The sequence below is a fragment of the Polyodon spathula genome, chromosome 9 (genome assembly GCF_017654505.1).
Source record: "Polyodon spathula isolate WHYD16114869_AA chromosome 9, ASM1765450v1, whole genome shotgun sequence".
NCBI classification, from domain to species: domain Eukaryota; kingdom Metazoa; phylum Chordata; class Actinopteri; order Acipenseriformes; family Polyodontidae; genus Polyodon; species Polyodon spathula.
This window is the reverse complement of record NC_054542.1, coordinates 28,767,734-28,780,366: the sequence shown is the minus strand read 5'-3', so window position 1 is coordinate 28,780,366 and position 12,633 is coordinate 28,767,734. Positions and strand designations below refer to the sequence as shown.

The 12,633-nt window shown below is 37.7% G+C and overlaps 1 protein-coding gene across 2 annotated transcripts in view; it reads left to right on the top strand.

The window, feature by feature from the left end:
- LOC121320615 (synaptotagmin-like protein 5) overlaps window positions 1-12,363 on the top strand; it is an 85,773-nt gene extending 73,410 nt beyond the window's left edge. The window contains exons 11-18 of one of the 2 annotated variants that reach the window (XM_041259096.1): window positions 345-410; window positions 764-939; window positions 1,159-1,261; window positions 3,696-3,857; window positions 4,391-4,499; window positions 6,681-6,816; window positions 7,458-7,666; window positions 11,459-12,363. In XM_041259096.1, coding sequence (XP_041115030.1) covers window positions 345-410; window positions 764-939; window positions 1,159-1,261; window positions 3,696-3,857; window positions 4,391-4,499; window positions 6,681-6,816; window positions 7,458-7,666; window positions 11,459-11,601 — 1,104 coding nt within the window. In that variant the 3' untranslated portion in view covers window positions 11,602-12,363. The remainder of the gene's footprint in view (window positions 1-344; window positions 411-763; window positions 940-1,158; window positions 1,262-3,695; window positions 3,858-4,390; window positions 4,500-6,680; window positions 6,817-7,457; window positions 7,667-11,458) is intronic. The other variant, XM_041259097.1, reaches the window with a different exon arrangement.
- Window positions 12,364-12,633: the final 270 nt, after the last annotated feature.

The window sequence follows — 12,633 nt, the reverse complement described above, 5'->3', positions numbered from 1 at the left end:
CCCTGTAACACGTGTAATAAATGTGAATAAACAACTAAAGTAATACAAATTCAATACAATAGCTTTTGGTACTGTAAAAGCAACTAGTAGTGACTGCATTGTTTATCTCCATCTTCTGCAACAGCTTGCTGTCTCTATTCTATTTTTTCTGACCTATCTCACCTCTTTGCCAGCAGAGTGTAACAGAAACACGGTTTGCTATCATTGTTGACATCTGAGGTCAAAGGGGTTCGCTCTGAGCCAGCTTGCACAAGAGGCTTTTCTTATCATTGTTGTGGTTCTGTCTTTCCAATCTCTACCTCTCTGCTTCCTTCCTTTCTGACCTCTGCTTCGCTTGCTGCAAGGCTGTCCAGTCTGGTTTGGAGAGAAAGTGGAGTTACCTTAATGTCCCTGACTGTGACAGTGAAACTGTGAGTCCTCTGGAGCAATCTTTTGTTCTCTATACCCACAGTCACAAATGTGTTTGTATCATCTTGTCTTGTTTTGTTTTTTTCGCTTGTGTAATTGAATTAGTTCTTTTTGTGTGTCTACAGAGTCATATGTGTCACTACACTATGCTTTTTTGGTATTCATTCTTTAAGTTATTATAGTCAGCAAATTATCTCCATGTCATAAACATGTACTTTCTTGAATCATTTCACCTGGAGAGTGAAATTGTCATTTTACATTTTATTTCATGATTTTTACAGCTGGCCGCCCTTCCTTTTGAGCAGAGAAATTATGCAACTTGACAGTATTCATCACAATTCCTTTTGCCTTGCAGACGAGTCTGAACAGCGTGATGAGTGTGTACAGCGAGACAGGTGACTATGGGGATGTGAGCATTAGTGGAGAAATCCTCCTCAACATCACCTATAGCTACAAAACTGGGGCTCTGAATATACTGGTGAAAGAGTGCCGCAACCTGGCCATCGCCGACGAGAAGAAACAAACCCACCCGTAAGAACAATTTACTGGATTGAACTCACAAGTCTACAGTGGTGTTCTGGGGTATATCTAGCCCCATTCAAATTAAAAGGCCCGAAGGCTTAACTAGGAAATAGTGTGTTTGTTATTTTTATTTTAGGATATGTATACAGCCCACAGGAATTGCTACATGTCTTTTGATATTATTTTTTATTTTATATTGTTTTATTATTCATTTTTCTCTATTTGCAGCTACGTGAAGGCATACCTCCTTCCGGACAAGTCTCGCCAGAGCAAGAGGAAAACGAAGCTCAAAGCCAACACGACAAATCCAGTCTACAATGAAATCTTAAAGGTAGGGAACCCTCCATCACAATGAGTTAGCATGCTAGTGGAAGGCTTCAAAGGGTATCATTTTAATTGGGATGACACTGGAAGTTCACAGATAAGTTTATTTTATGTTCTCTGAAACAACTATTTTTTTTATCCCTTTCGACCTTATTCAGATGCTAATAAGGTGCTGAGATGTGTAATAATGTGGTTCCATGTTGAAAACGGAGGAAACCATTATATTATAGAACTGAGTTTTAAGGTTAGCATTCAGAATGTTCTCTTAGGCACATATATTATTGTTTTTACATTATAAACATACTGTACAGTAGCTTTTTTGCTGTAAATGCAAGTAAATCTCACATAGCAGAGTGTTGGTATTCTGCTGTCAATAGCTTCCACAGACTCGAGTTAGAGTCCTGGTAATAAATTAGTGATATATTATTGTAGCGTAGTAATACTTACATATCATGTGTTTGCTCATGTCTCCAATCAGTGTTGTACATTTTTTCAGAATTTTTTTTTCTCTACTTTTCACTTAACTAACAGTAATAATCAAAAAATCTAACCTGTCATGACATTGTCACAAGGTCCTGCATGGCTTACTGATACAGTAGTCTTCGCATATAGGAGCACCTCTTGGGGCTCCCGAGTGGAGCATCCAGTAAAAGCATGCGCGTAGAGTGCAGGATGCACCCTATAGTCAGGATGTCGCAGGTTTGAGACCAGACTATTCTTTTCCTGACCGAGGATGGGAGCTCCCAGGGGGTGGTACTCAATTGGCCGAGCACCTCCGGGGGGGGAGGAAAGGTTAGGTCGGTCAAGGTGTCCTTGGCTCATCGCGCACCAGTGACCCCTGTGGTCTGGCCGGGCGCCTGCGGGCTTGACTGTAAGCTGCCCAGGGATGCGTTGTCCTCCGACGCTGTAGCTCTAGGTGGCTGCATGTTGAGTCTGCAGTGTGTAAAAAACCGGGCAGCTAACAGCACACGCTTCGGAGGACAGCATGTGTTTGTCTTCGCCCCTCCCGAGTCAGTGCACGGGTGGTAGTGGTGAGCTGAGCTAAATAATAACTGGGCATTTCAAATTGGGAGAAAAATAACAAAAATAATAATTGGCAATGACTAAATTACTGAATTGGGGAGAGAATAACAAAAAACTAATTGTTGACTACAAAATAAAAAAATTTAAAAAATGAACACCTCCTAACACTTGGCCTAAGGAAACACCCTTGTGAGGAAATTGAGTTTTCCCCCCATTGTAAATGCTCCAGCTAAAGGAACAGGAACTTTGCTTAAAAGAGAACCTTCTTGGCACCTATAGTGATTCGTTCACAACAGATACAGTATTGTTTTGTAACCTGATAATTCATCATCAAACTTAAATTAAAATAGCTTATTCAGTCTTTTCAAATGTGACATCGCGAGAGTGTCTTGAGATATAATGATTAGTTTATTAAGTCTTTCCTGAACCTCTGTCATATCATTGACTCGTTTTCTATTCTGATTTCCATGAGTGCACCGACAAAATGCGCCGCTGTTTCTCTGTCTACAAAAAGTTGGAAATTGTTCAAGCTCTTGAAAAAAATCTGAATCAGATACAAGTCGCCGAGCAATTTGGTGTTTCCGTTCTGGTGATTTGCTTCACCATTCTGTTAAATAATGTGCATGTCTTGCATATTGCTGCTGCATTTTTTAACGTGTGTAGGGGTGCTGTGTTAATTAAGTTTGACAGTTACTTTATTATCCTAGTTTATTAACATACACTTTCCTATTGGTTTTCTTTTACTTATTCAGTTAATTTCATATGTTGATGCACGTGCGTCATGAGAAGTAATACATAAGTGTTTGTTTATTTATTTATTGATTCGTATTTTGTCTAGTGGCTAACTCCATCTTCGAGAATGCTTCGGCTATAAGAAAACTTTGATTGCTTCCCGATGGGTGTTCTCTTAGCCAGAGACTACTCTAATCCAATATTTCCAGTTGGGTCATGGTATATTCTCTAGTGCTGTAAATTAATTTCAGCATTCTTATAGTTCATTCCTTTGTGATTTACTTTACATTCAATTGTTGATGACAGCATGGTGACAGTAATGTTAGTTGGCAAAGAGCCTAGATAGAAATGGTCCATTCTAAAGTAGTTTCTGTATCAGAGGAAGCAAACAAAAATTGAGAGCAGATTGAGCACACTCCTTAGAGATATTTCCTATAGACTGTCAAAAGAGCAAAATCAAGCTAGCAAAGAACGAATCTTCTCAGTGATTCTTCGCACCAGGTGTAAATTGGCAATGCTAAATGACTCAGTCTGCTAATGTAGTTGTACAAATGGCCATGATGTTGCTGCAACGTGAGACAAGGCCGGAGGGCATCTATACAAGCAAAGCTAGTTGGAAAAGAAGATCTGGTTTTGAAGCCAATAAAACAATAATGGTCCCAATCTTTCCTCTTGTCACTTACCAGTATGTGATCAGCCACTCGCAGCTGGAGACTAGGACCCTGCAGCTGTCAGTCTGGCACTATGACAGGTTTGGGCATAACAGCTTCCTTGGGGAGGTGGAGATCCCATTCGAGTCCTGGGAGTTCGAGAACCAGACTGAAGAGTGGTTTCCTCTGCAGCCCAAGGTAGATCGCTTACCCACTTGCTGTCAGGGCGCCAATGCAGAATGCATGACTATGTTTATACAGGAAGATTCCATTGAGATGCAACATCTTGTTTCCAGGGATAGCCCCAGTGCCACAGCTACATTCAAGTCTGCAGCTCTATAATGATCTGATGTTGACGTTAGCAACATTAGATCAGAGTTAGCAACATTCGCTTACTACAGTGGATTATAAAGAAATTCAAATGTAATAATGTATTTTCTGTTGTGATTGTAGGGTCCAAATAAGACGCAATTTATAACAAATTGTGTTCCCCAGAGATTATACAGGGTACATTTCTTTGTTTTCCTTGTTTGGTTTTTAAACCTAACCTAAACTTAAAGTTAATTATACCTTGATTGTGTGTATGTATAATGAACTGGATTCATGGCTGTTAGCTAAGTAAATGCATTGTCACTGCAACCACTGGCTGTACAACTTCAGTCACTGATTTAATACCATAATAGAAACCACTGGGTCCTTTTTGTGAAAAAAGCTCCTGCTTCTTTTCCCAGGCGGATTCTATGGCAGATGCAGTTCTGCAGTATAAAGGGGAGCTGAGAGTGGCCATGCGGTATATTCCTCCTGAAAGAAACCTCACGCTGCCACTGGAGCAATTTCAGGGTATGCACCTCTTCCTATCCCCTCTCTCTTCAGAGCCAGTTTTCCAGCGTGTCTCAAGAATTGGGCTGAGAGCCTCTATCTCCAGCAGTGCATTGCAAACAAGTTGTTTGGTCATTGGCCAGTGGAAGCTGCTTACAGCCCAAGCATTACTTGATCACCGGAACGTTAGGTGTGTGCAGAGAACCCATTACTCGTACTTGTACTCCGATCCAATACTCTTACTCAGGTGAAGTACCTAACATCGGGAGTCCTGTACAAATCTATTCATGACCCTGCTATAGGGGTAGTGATTAATGTACACAGTTTAAGTGGAGACCATTTAGAGCAGATTACAAACATGCAAGATATATTCATTTCTTATTATTTGTTTACTAGTAATGTACTGGTTATTTTTCGGGTAATTGTGATGGGGTGGTGTTTGTGTACTGTACATAGTAAAATATGATGAGATGAGATCAGCTAAGTATGATGAGATCAATCAGAAAAGACAACAAATCTGCAAGACGTATTATTTCTTATGTGAGGGTTATGTGAGGATGTCAGATATCTGCAACCTTAAAAATGTACAAGCACACACATTTTCCAGAAACTTGCAGGAAAGTGATATGTGATGTATCTCTGATGGGAAAAAAATTACTTGGCATAATGCACTGTGTTGCCATGTAAACAGTGCACAGAACTTTTCAAGACAAATACTGGTCTATTCAATTTATATATAAAAACATAACTTTTAAATGTGGCATTCAACATTACTTCACGTTTGCTATAGTATGTAATGCACTTTTCTAGTACGGTAGAAAAATAAATTAGATACATAAGGAAAAGTTATTTGCACACATGCGCTCCTATGTTGGTGTACAGAGCATTCCGAAATATCTCATAAATTCGATCTTAAACACACAACTGCCAGTTAATTTTTACTTTTATCAAACATTCAAATCAGCAGGTAACTTACACAAGCAAACTAATTATAGTAATAATAATACATGTATTTTGGCAATACAACTGCTTTAAATCTACAAAATGTAGCTTTTTAATATTTATATTGGTTCTTTTTTATCGACATTTGAGTCAACAACTCTTAATTGAATTCTGCCTCTTTTTTTCCTATATGGTTTTCTTTCCAATTAGAGGGGGAAAGTTATTATTTTAGAATGTTCACTGTACTAAGTATTCTTTGGCAGGAAGCTGTCCTATCAGGTGCATTGTGGATTATGTTTTTTATGAGATGTTTGTATACCAGTCCTGTAACACAAGTATATATAAAACTATCTTCAGCCACTCTTTGTGAGTCAGACTGTGTAATAATTGCAACGTAATCTCAACAGAAATATATCGAGGATAAGTGATACACAGACTGTTCAGATGCTTAATGTTATTTATAATTTATGGATTTTATAAACGAGTATCAGTAGCAAACTAAACCGATCCATTTACATGTTTAAAAGTGGCAGCCTTAACTACTAATACAAAATTAAATTATGCACCTGATTTCAAACACAATTACAAGAAAAATGAAAAAACGCCTTCTTGAAAAGGGTTATATTTTTGTAATGTTAAAGATTATTTTGTTTTAATTAAAGCAAGAAGACAAAATTTAAAGACATGCGACACAAGTTAAAAAACTAAAGCCTTTTTAACATCACATGCCACTCAAAAACCCCTGCCCTCTTACAGTACGATAAACTGTCTTTTATTTTCAATAGAATGTGTAATAAAACAATAAGTTCTTTGTGTGCGAAAAAACTGTTTGCAAGACACTCTTAATGGCTGTTGATTCCACTTGAGAGACACTGCAAGAAAAAAGTAAGAAACTAAAACAATTTCTTAGCCTTATTCAGATTAAAACACAGTCCTTTACACTGCCCAGGAGCCAATTCGATGCATTTTCCTGCATAGATTTTTTTTTTTTTGAAATAGCAAAACTACTTTGGAAAATGCTTGGAAAAATTGGCATACTCGTTACGATTATGAATTTGTACTTGCTGCTCGGCACAGGCCTGGGCAGGGACTCAGTGAGTGTCTGCTACCTCCTGTGCAATACAGGTGAAACAGTCCCTTCAATAAACAAACTGCATACAACAAACCACATCTGGCAAAATCGAGATGGGCCTGCACTGGCAAAATCAGATATTTTGGGGATCTTTTGGAAGTTGTCATCCTTGTTTTCTCTTCTTGCAGCTAAAAAAAGTTTCTTGAAAGGAAAGAAAGGAATCACCCAGCTGCCAACAGGTGGCATGGTGGAGGTACAGATTAAGGAAGCCAAAAACCTGACTGCTGTGAAATCCGGAGGAACATCTGACTCGTTTGTGAAAGGGTAAGTGTGTCACTTTTAAACATGGACACCTTTCAGTTTAATGATACGACTCATTCAACTGAAACTCAGACCATATACATTCCAGTAAGTATTTCATTAATAATAATAATAATAATAAATAATAATAATAATAATAATAAATAATGTTTATTTTTATATAGCGCCTTTCATAGAGGACCAAGATAAGGACACAAGATACGAGACTAGGGTGTGTGAACTATGCATCAGCTGCAGTCACTTACAACAACGTCTCACCCGAAAGACGGAGCACAAGGAGGTTAAGTGACTTGCTCAGGGTCACACAATGAGTCATTACTCAAAGTTTTTTTTTTTTTTTTTTTTTAACAGTGCAGTGCATTTTAGGGCCGATATGTTTACTAAACATTATAAATGCTTTGCAATCATCACACAAGGCAAGAATAGTTAAAGGCGTTCAGAAAGGATTTAAAGGGGTTCTTAATGCATGTAAACTAGCAATAAAACACTAGTGTGTTCATTGCCACTTTTAAATACAAAAATCTGACTTTGTTCTTTATTATTATTATTATTATTATTATTTATTATTATTATTATTATTATTTATTATTATTAGTCGTAGTAGTACTACTAGTATAAATAATGTATTTGTTTTATGAATCCAGCTACATGCTGCCAGACAACAGCAAATCTTCAAAGCACAAAACTCCTGTGGTAAAGAAGAGCGTCAACCCAACCTGGAATCACACCTTCACCTACAGCGGCCTGCAGCCCAGCGATCTGAACAACATGTGCCTGGAGCTGACTGTCTGGGACAAGGAGTCCCTCTCCAGCAACATCTTCCTGGGGGGAGTGCGGCTCAACATTGGCACTGGTCAGTATATTAATATACATTAGGTTTATACAGGATATTAATATACATGAAGTTATACAGGATTATTAATATACATGATGTTTATACAGGATTATTAATATGCATGAAGTTTATACAGGATTATTAATATACATGATGTTTATACAGGATTATTAATATACATGAAGTTTACACATGATATTAATATATATATATATAAAGTTTATACAAGATTTATGTATTTGTCGTGCAAGAATTGCCTTGTGTACAGTAAGGCGCTGCCACACTGTTTGGTGTCTCACAAGCAAGGCAAGCAGAACACCACATAAAACCTGGTAAAAATGGAAGCAACTAAACACTACAAAACAAACATAATAGAAAGATCCCTTTTGGAGATTCCTATTCAACAGCATGGAATTCCCAGCTTCATTTCATAATGAAAACCTGCTGCCTGTGAGAAGCACAATTTCTCACCAGACTGGAAGATAAGCTATCTTCACAAATAACTGTAAGATTTCAAACCTCACCAATGTTTATTAACAATATGCCCGGAAGGTATGAGGAATAATCAGACACCAACACAATCATAGTCAACAACAAAGGTTCTATTACTTAACTTCTAATACAATAGCAAGATTATATTAAGCCACAAGAGTCAAAGAGGATAGATATTACGCATTCTCATTGGAAGTCGGACGGCTGGAGTCTCTCTCTCTGTTGTGATGTTTACCCTGGGTAGCCGAGCTTCACTGTCATGCTCGCTAATTCAACTTTTATTCCCTTAACTCTTTTCCTAACTTGTTTTATCCTCACTCACTATGTTGGCTGAAAAGAAGCAACAGGCACCAGTGGGTTGCACTGACCTTTCAATTATGTCTCCTGATTTACATTCCCATAACATTCAATTAGCGGTGCACTGATAAGATTTTCTTGGCCGACACCGATAGCCGATGGTTATCTACCCATATCAGTCGATACCGATAGGATACCAATAATAAATAGACAGTTTTACAACATATTCACACAAAAATAACACTTTGCATTTGTACTAGTAAAAACACTAATGTAGAAAAAAATATATGTGATGTTTTTTATAACCACTTGCTGTCAAGCATTGCATATAATAACTTTGACCTATACTGTACAGTAGAAAAAAAAATTAGCCTACACAATGTCAATGACAACAACATTCATTAAATTTGTATTTTAAGCATACGGTGCTGAAAAATGCAGCCCAACTTAGATTGTTGACTTAATCAAAAACAAGACGGCAAAGTAATCAATTATAGCTTCAAAATGCCACCTAATTCACCCACAACCAATGCAGATTAAGATAAACAAAAATTACAAAAGGTAATTTCCACTTAATCTTTAGAGAGCCCACAACTCCTTGAAAGTTAGGGAGATTGTTGTCGTTGCTGCTGTAGTCTTTCAAGGATTTAATCAAATGAGCTACAGAGGAGGACCTGAGGTGATGCCAAGCTGCCAAAGAGAGAGACAGAGCAGAGACACTGCAGAGGCAGTTATGTAACTAACCGCACATCGATGCTGCATTTAAACAATCATTTGCCTGGTTAATACACACGTCATGCCACGATCAAAAGTCTCAGAAATCAGTCTAGAAAGGGTTACAAAACCATTTCTAAAGATTTGAGGCTCCACCAATCCACTGTTGTACAGATAGAGAACGTTCAAGACCAAATTACTCAAGAGAGGTCATCCTACCAAAATCTTTCCAAAAACAAACCGGAAAATCATCAAGTCATAAAGAACCCCTGAGTAACATTCAAGGATCTGCAGGCCACTCTCGCCTTGGCTAATGTGAGTGTTCATGACTCAACTATCAGAGAAAGAATGAACAAGAATTGTGTTCATGGAAGGATAGCCAGGAGAAAACCACTGCTCTCTAAAAAGAACATTGCTGCCCATCTGAAGTTTGCCAAAGAGAACATATATGATCCACAAGACTTCTGTAACAATGTTCTCTGGACAGACGAGTCAAAGGTAGAACTTTTTGGCCTCAATGAGAAACGTTATGTTTGGCGAAAACCAAACACTGCATTCAAACAGAAGAAGTCATGCATAGTGGTGGGAGTGTGATGGCTTGGGGCTGCTTTGCTGCCTCAGGACCTGGACAGCTTGTCGCAATTAACACAACCATGGATTCTGCATTGTATCAGAAGATTGTAGAGTAGAATATCAGGCCATCAGTCCGTCAGCTGAAGCTCAACCGAAAGTGAGTCATGCAGCAAGACAATGATCCTAAACATACAAGCAGATCTACAAAAGAATGGTTGCGGAAGAAGGAATTGTGCATTTTAGAATGGCCTAGTCAAAGCCCGGACATAAACCCCATCGAAATGTTGTGGCAGGACCTGAAGCGACCTGTCCATGCAAGGAAGCACTAAAATGTCACCGAAGCAGTTCTGTAAGGAGGAATGGACCAAAATTTTTCAAAACCAATGTGAGAGACTGACCAACAGTTATAGGAAACGCTTAGTTGAAGTCATTGCTGCTCAAGGGGGTGCCACCAGTTACTGAATCTAAAGGTTCACATACTTTTTCACACATGGATATTGAACGTTGAGTCATTTGTGGATAAATAAATGTTGAAAAAGTATCATGTTTTTGTGTCCTGATTTGTTTAATCAGGTTATCTTTATCTATTATTAGGATTTAGATTAAGATCTAATAACATTTTAGATTTGAAATATGTGAAATATGTGAAAATCATAAGGGGTTCACAAACTTTTTCTCAGCACCTTATACAGTGCAATATAAATTATATATACTTTTATACTTATTTGTACTCTAAACTATGAATAATAATAATAATAATAATAATAATAATAATAATAATAATAATAATAATAATAATAATAATAACTTGAAACTATCAATATTATTTAGGATTCTACCTATTTAATTTTTTTTTTTTTTTTTTAAGCATCAGAATAATATTCTTCTCGCAGTTGGACTTAATGTAGCATCAAGTTTGTTCTGCACACAACTCGCTATCCTGTTGTTGTCTTCAGATATTTACAAAAAATCCAAACACTGCTATTTTGATATGTATTTACTGCATTTCGGTCACACATTACACAGCACTGGGAAAATGAGTGTCTCTGTGTTCTTGTATCATTAATAAGCGAGCCTGACCAAACATTCAATTCTGTGCTGGAAGAAATTCAACCCTGAATATCAGTGTACATTATTGGCTAAAATAACAAAAACTGCTGACAGCCAATTGTGTTTTTTTCCCTTATATCAGTGCCATACCGACAGGCAACCGATTATCGGTGCACCCCTACATTCATATGTACCATAACATCACCTTGAAAAGCTGCCAGCCTCTCTTGAGTACAGCCATTCATAGGAAGTTCTCAGCGCAATACATGCATACAAAGTTCAGTTCTCAGCAAGAAAGAGTTAGACTGTTCAAATGATTATTAAAAGTGTATTAAAATACTAAACTGATTAAAAAATACTAGCTCTTATAAAATATTCCACTAGTATTCTACCATTTGTGGATTTGAGATTGAAAACTTCATAATAGTGGAAGATTAAGTTTCCAACAAGCTAAAAAGATCAAAGAAGACCACGAAAATGAACTACTGGTCATCCACTTCAGTAAGGGTTGTGGAATGGATTAGGGTTGTGAGAGTTTTACCTCTGCGTAGTCACATGGCAGGAATCGGGGTAACTCAAGCATCAGCGGTGTTGATTGTTACAGTCCCTTCCTCCCTTTCAGAAAGCTACAGTAATGAAAACAGTCATTTGTATTGCTTAAGGCTATTGTTATCTGCTTGACAGGGTTGAGCTACGGGAATGAAGTGGATTGGATGGACTCCCAAGGGGAGGAGCAGCGTCTATGGCAACGCATGCTTGACCAGCCCGAAGCCTACGTGGAGAGCACACTGATGTTAAGATCGAGCATGGGGAAATGCAAGCTTTGAAAACACTTGCAGACTTCAAACCATTCCTTTTCATTTCCAGCATTTCTTGCAATACTGTTCAAGCCCAGCTTTGAGAAGATCCTGTGTGTGCTTGTCTCTGGTAGTTTGTTACAGCATTCATCCGAACGGTATATATTGTGGACATATCCATCAATATACTGTTTTGGATTATTATGTACCATACACTATATCTTTATAAACCCTGCTATATAAAACCCATCACAAGTTTGTATTGGGAAGACATAATAAGCACAGATGCTTCTGCAACACTAATGTGACTATGCACTGATTACTAAGTAAACACATCATTTTCATGTTGAAAGGTTTACAGTGCATTGATTGCTTCTCAGGTTATTGTTAGTTGTTGAACAGAGTGCTAATGAAACATTTGGACAGGTGGGTTTACAGTAAACTACAGCATAGTGTGCAATTGCAAAATCACTTGAACACAGAACATCTTTATGAGGTACACAACTGAAGCACCAGCTTTACAGTAAAACAGCAGAAGATGACTTTACAGGCCACAACCACCCCCCACCCCCCCCCCCCCCCCCCCAAAAAAAAAAAAAAAAAAAACACATTTTGAATTCTCACTCAAAAATCTATATTCACATACCTTGACAGCTGTAATCTAATGCAAATCACATACCAGATTCACAAGCAGTATCTTAATTCTATTAACAAAGAAATGCTGCCTGCTTATAGACACCATATTATATACTGTACATAATAGTTACTAATCCTACTTAGAACATAACACAAATATACATAAACAGTAGCCAGATTGGATTATTATTTCAAGGTTCATTTTTGGTCGTCTTCTGCCTTTCCATTAGGGTCTATACACTGAAATATTGAATAGGCACAACACGGTACAAATATACCTTCCAAAGTATCTTGTTTTATTTTTTTAATAAAGACATATGTTTTATAGACAAGCCAATATGACTGTGACTCTAGAATTTAGTATTGATCTATACCCTACTGCCGTTTACGGAGAACTGACAACAGCTTTATTTCACTGCGGATACA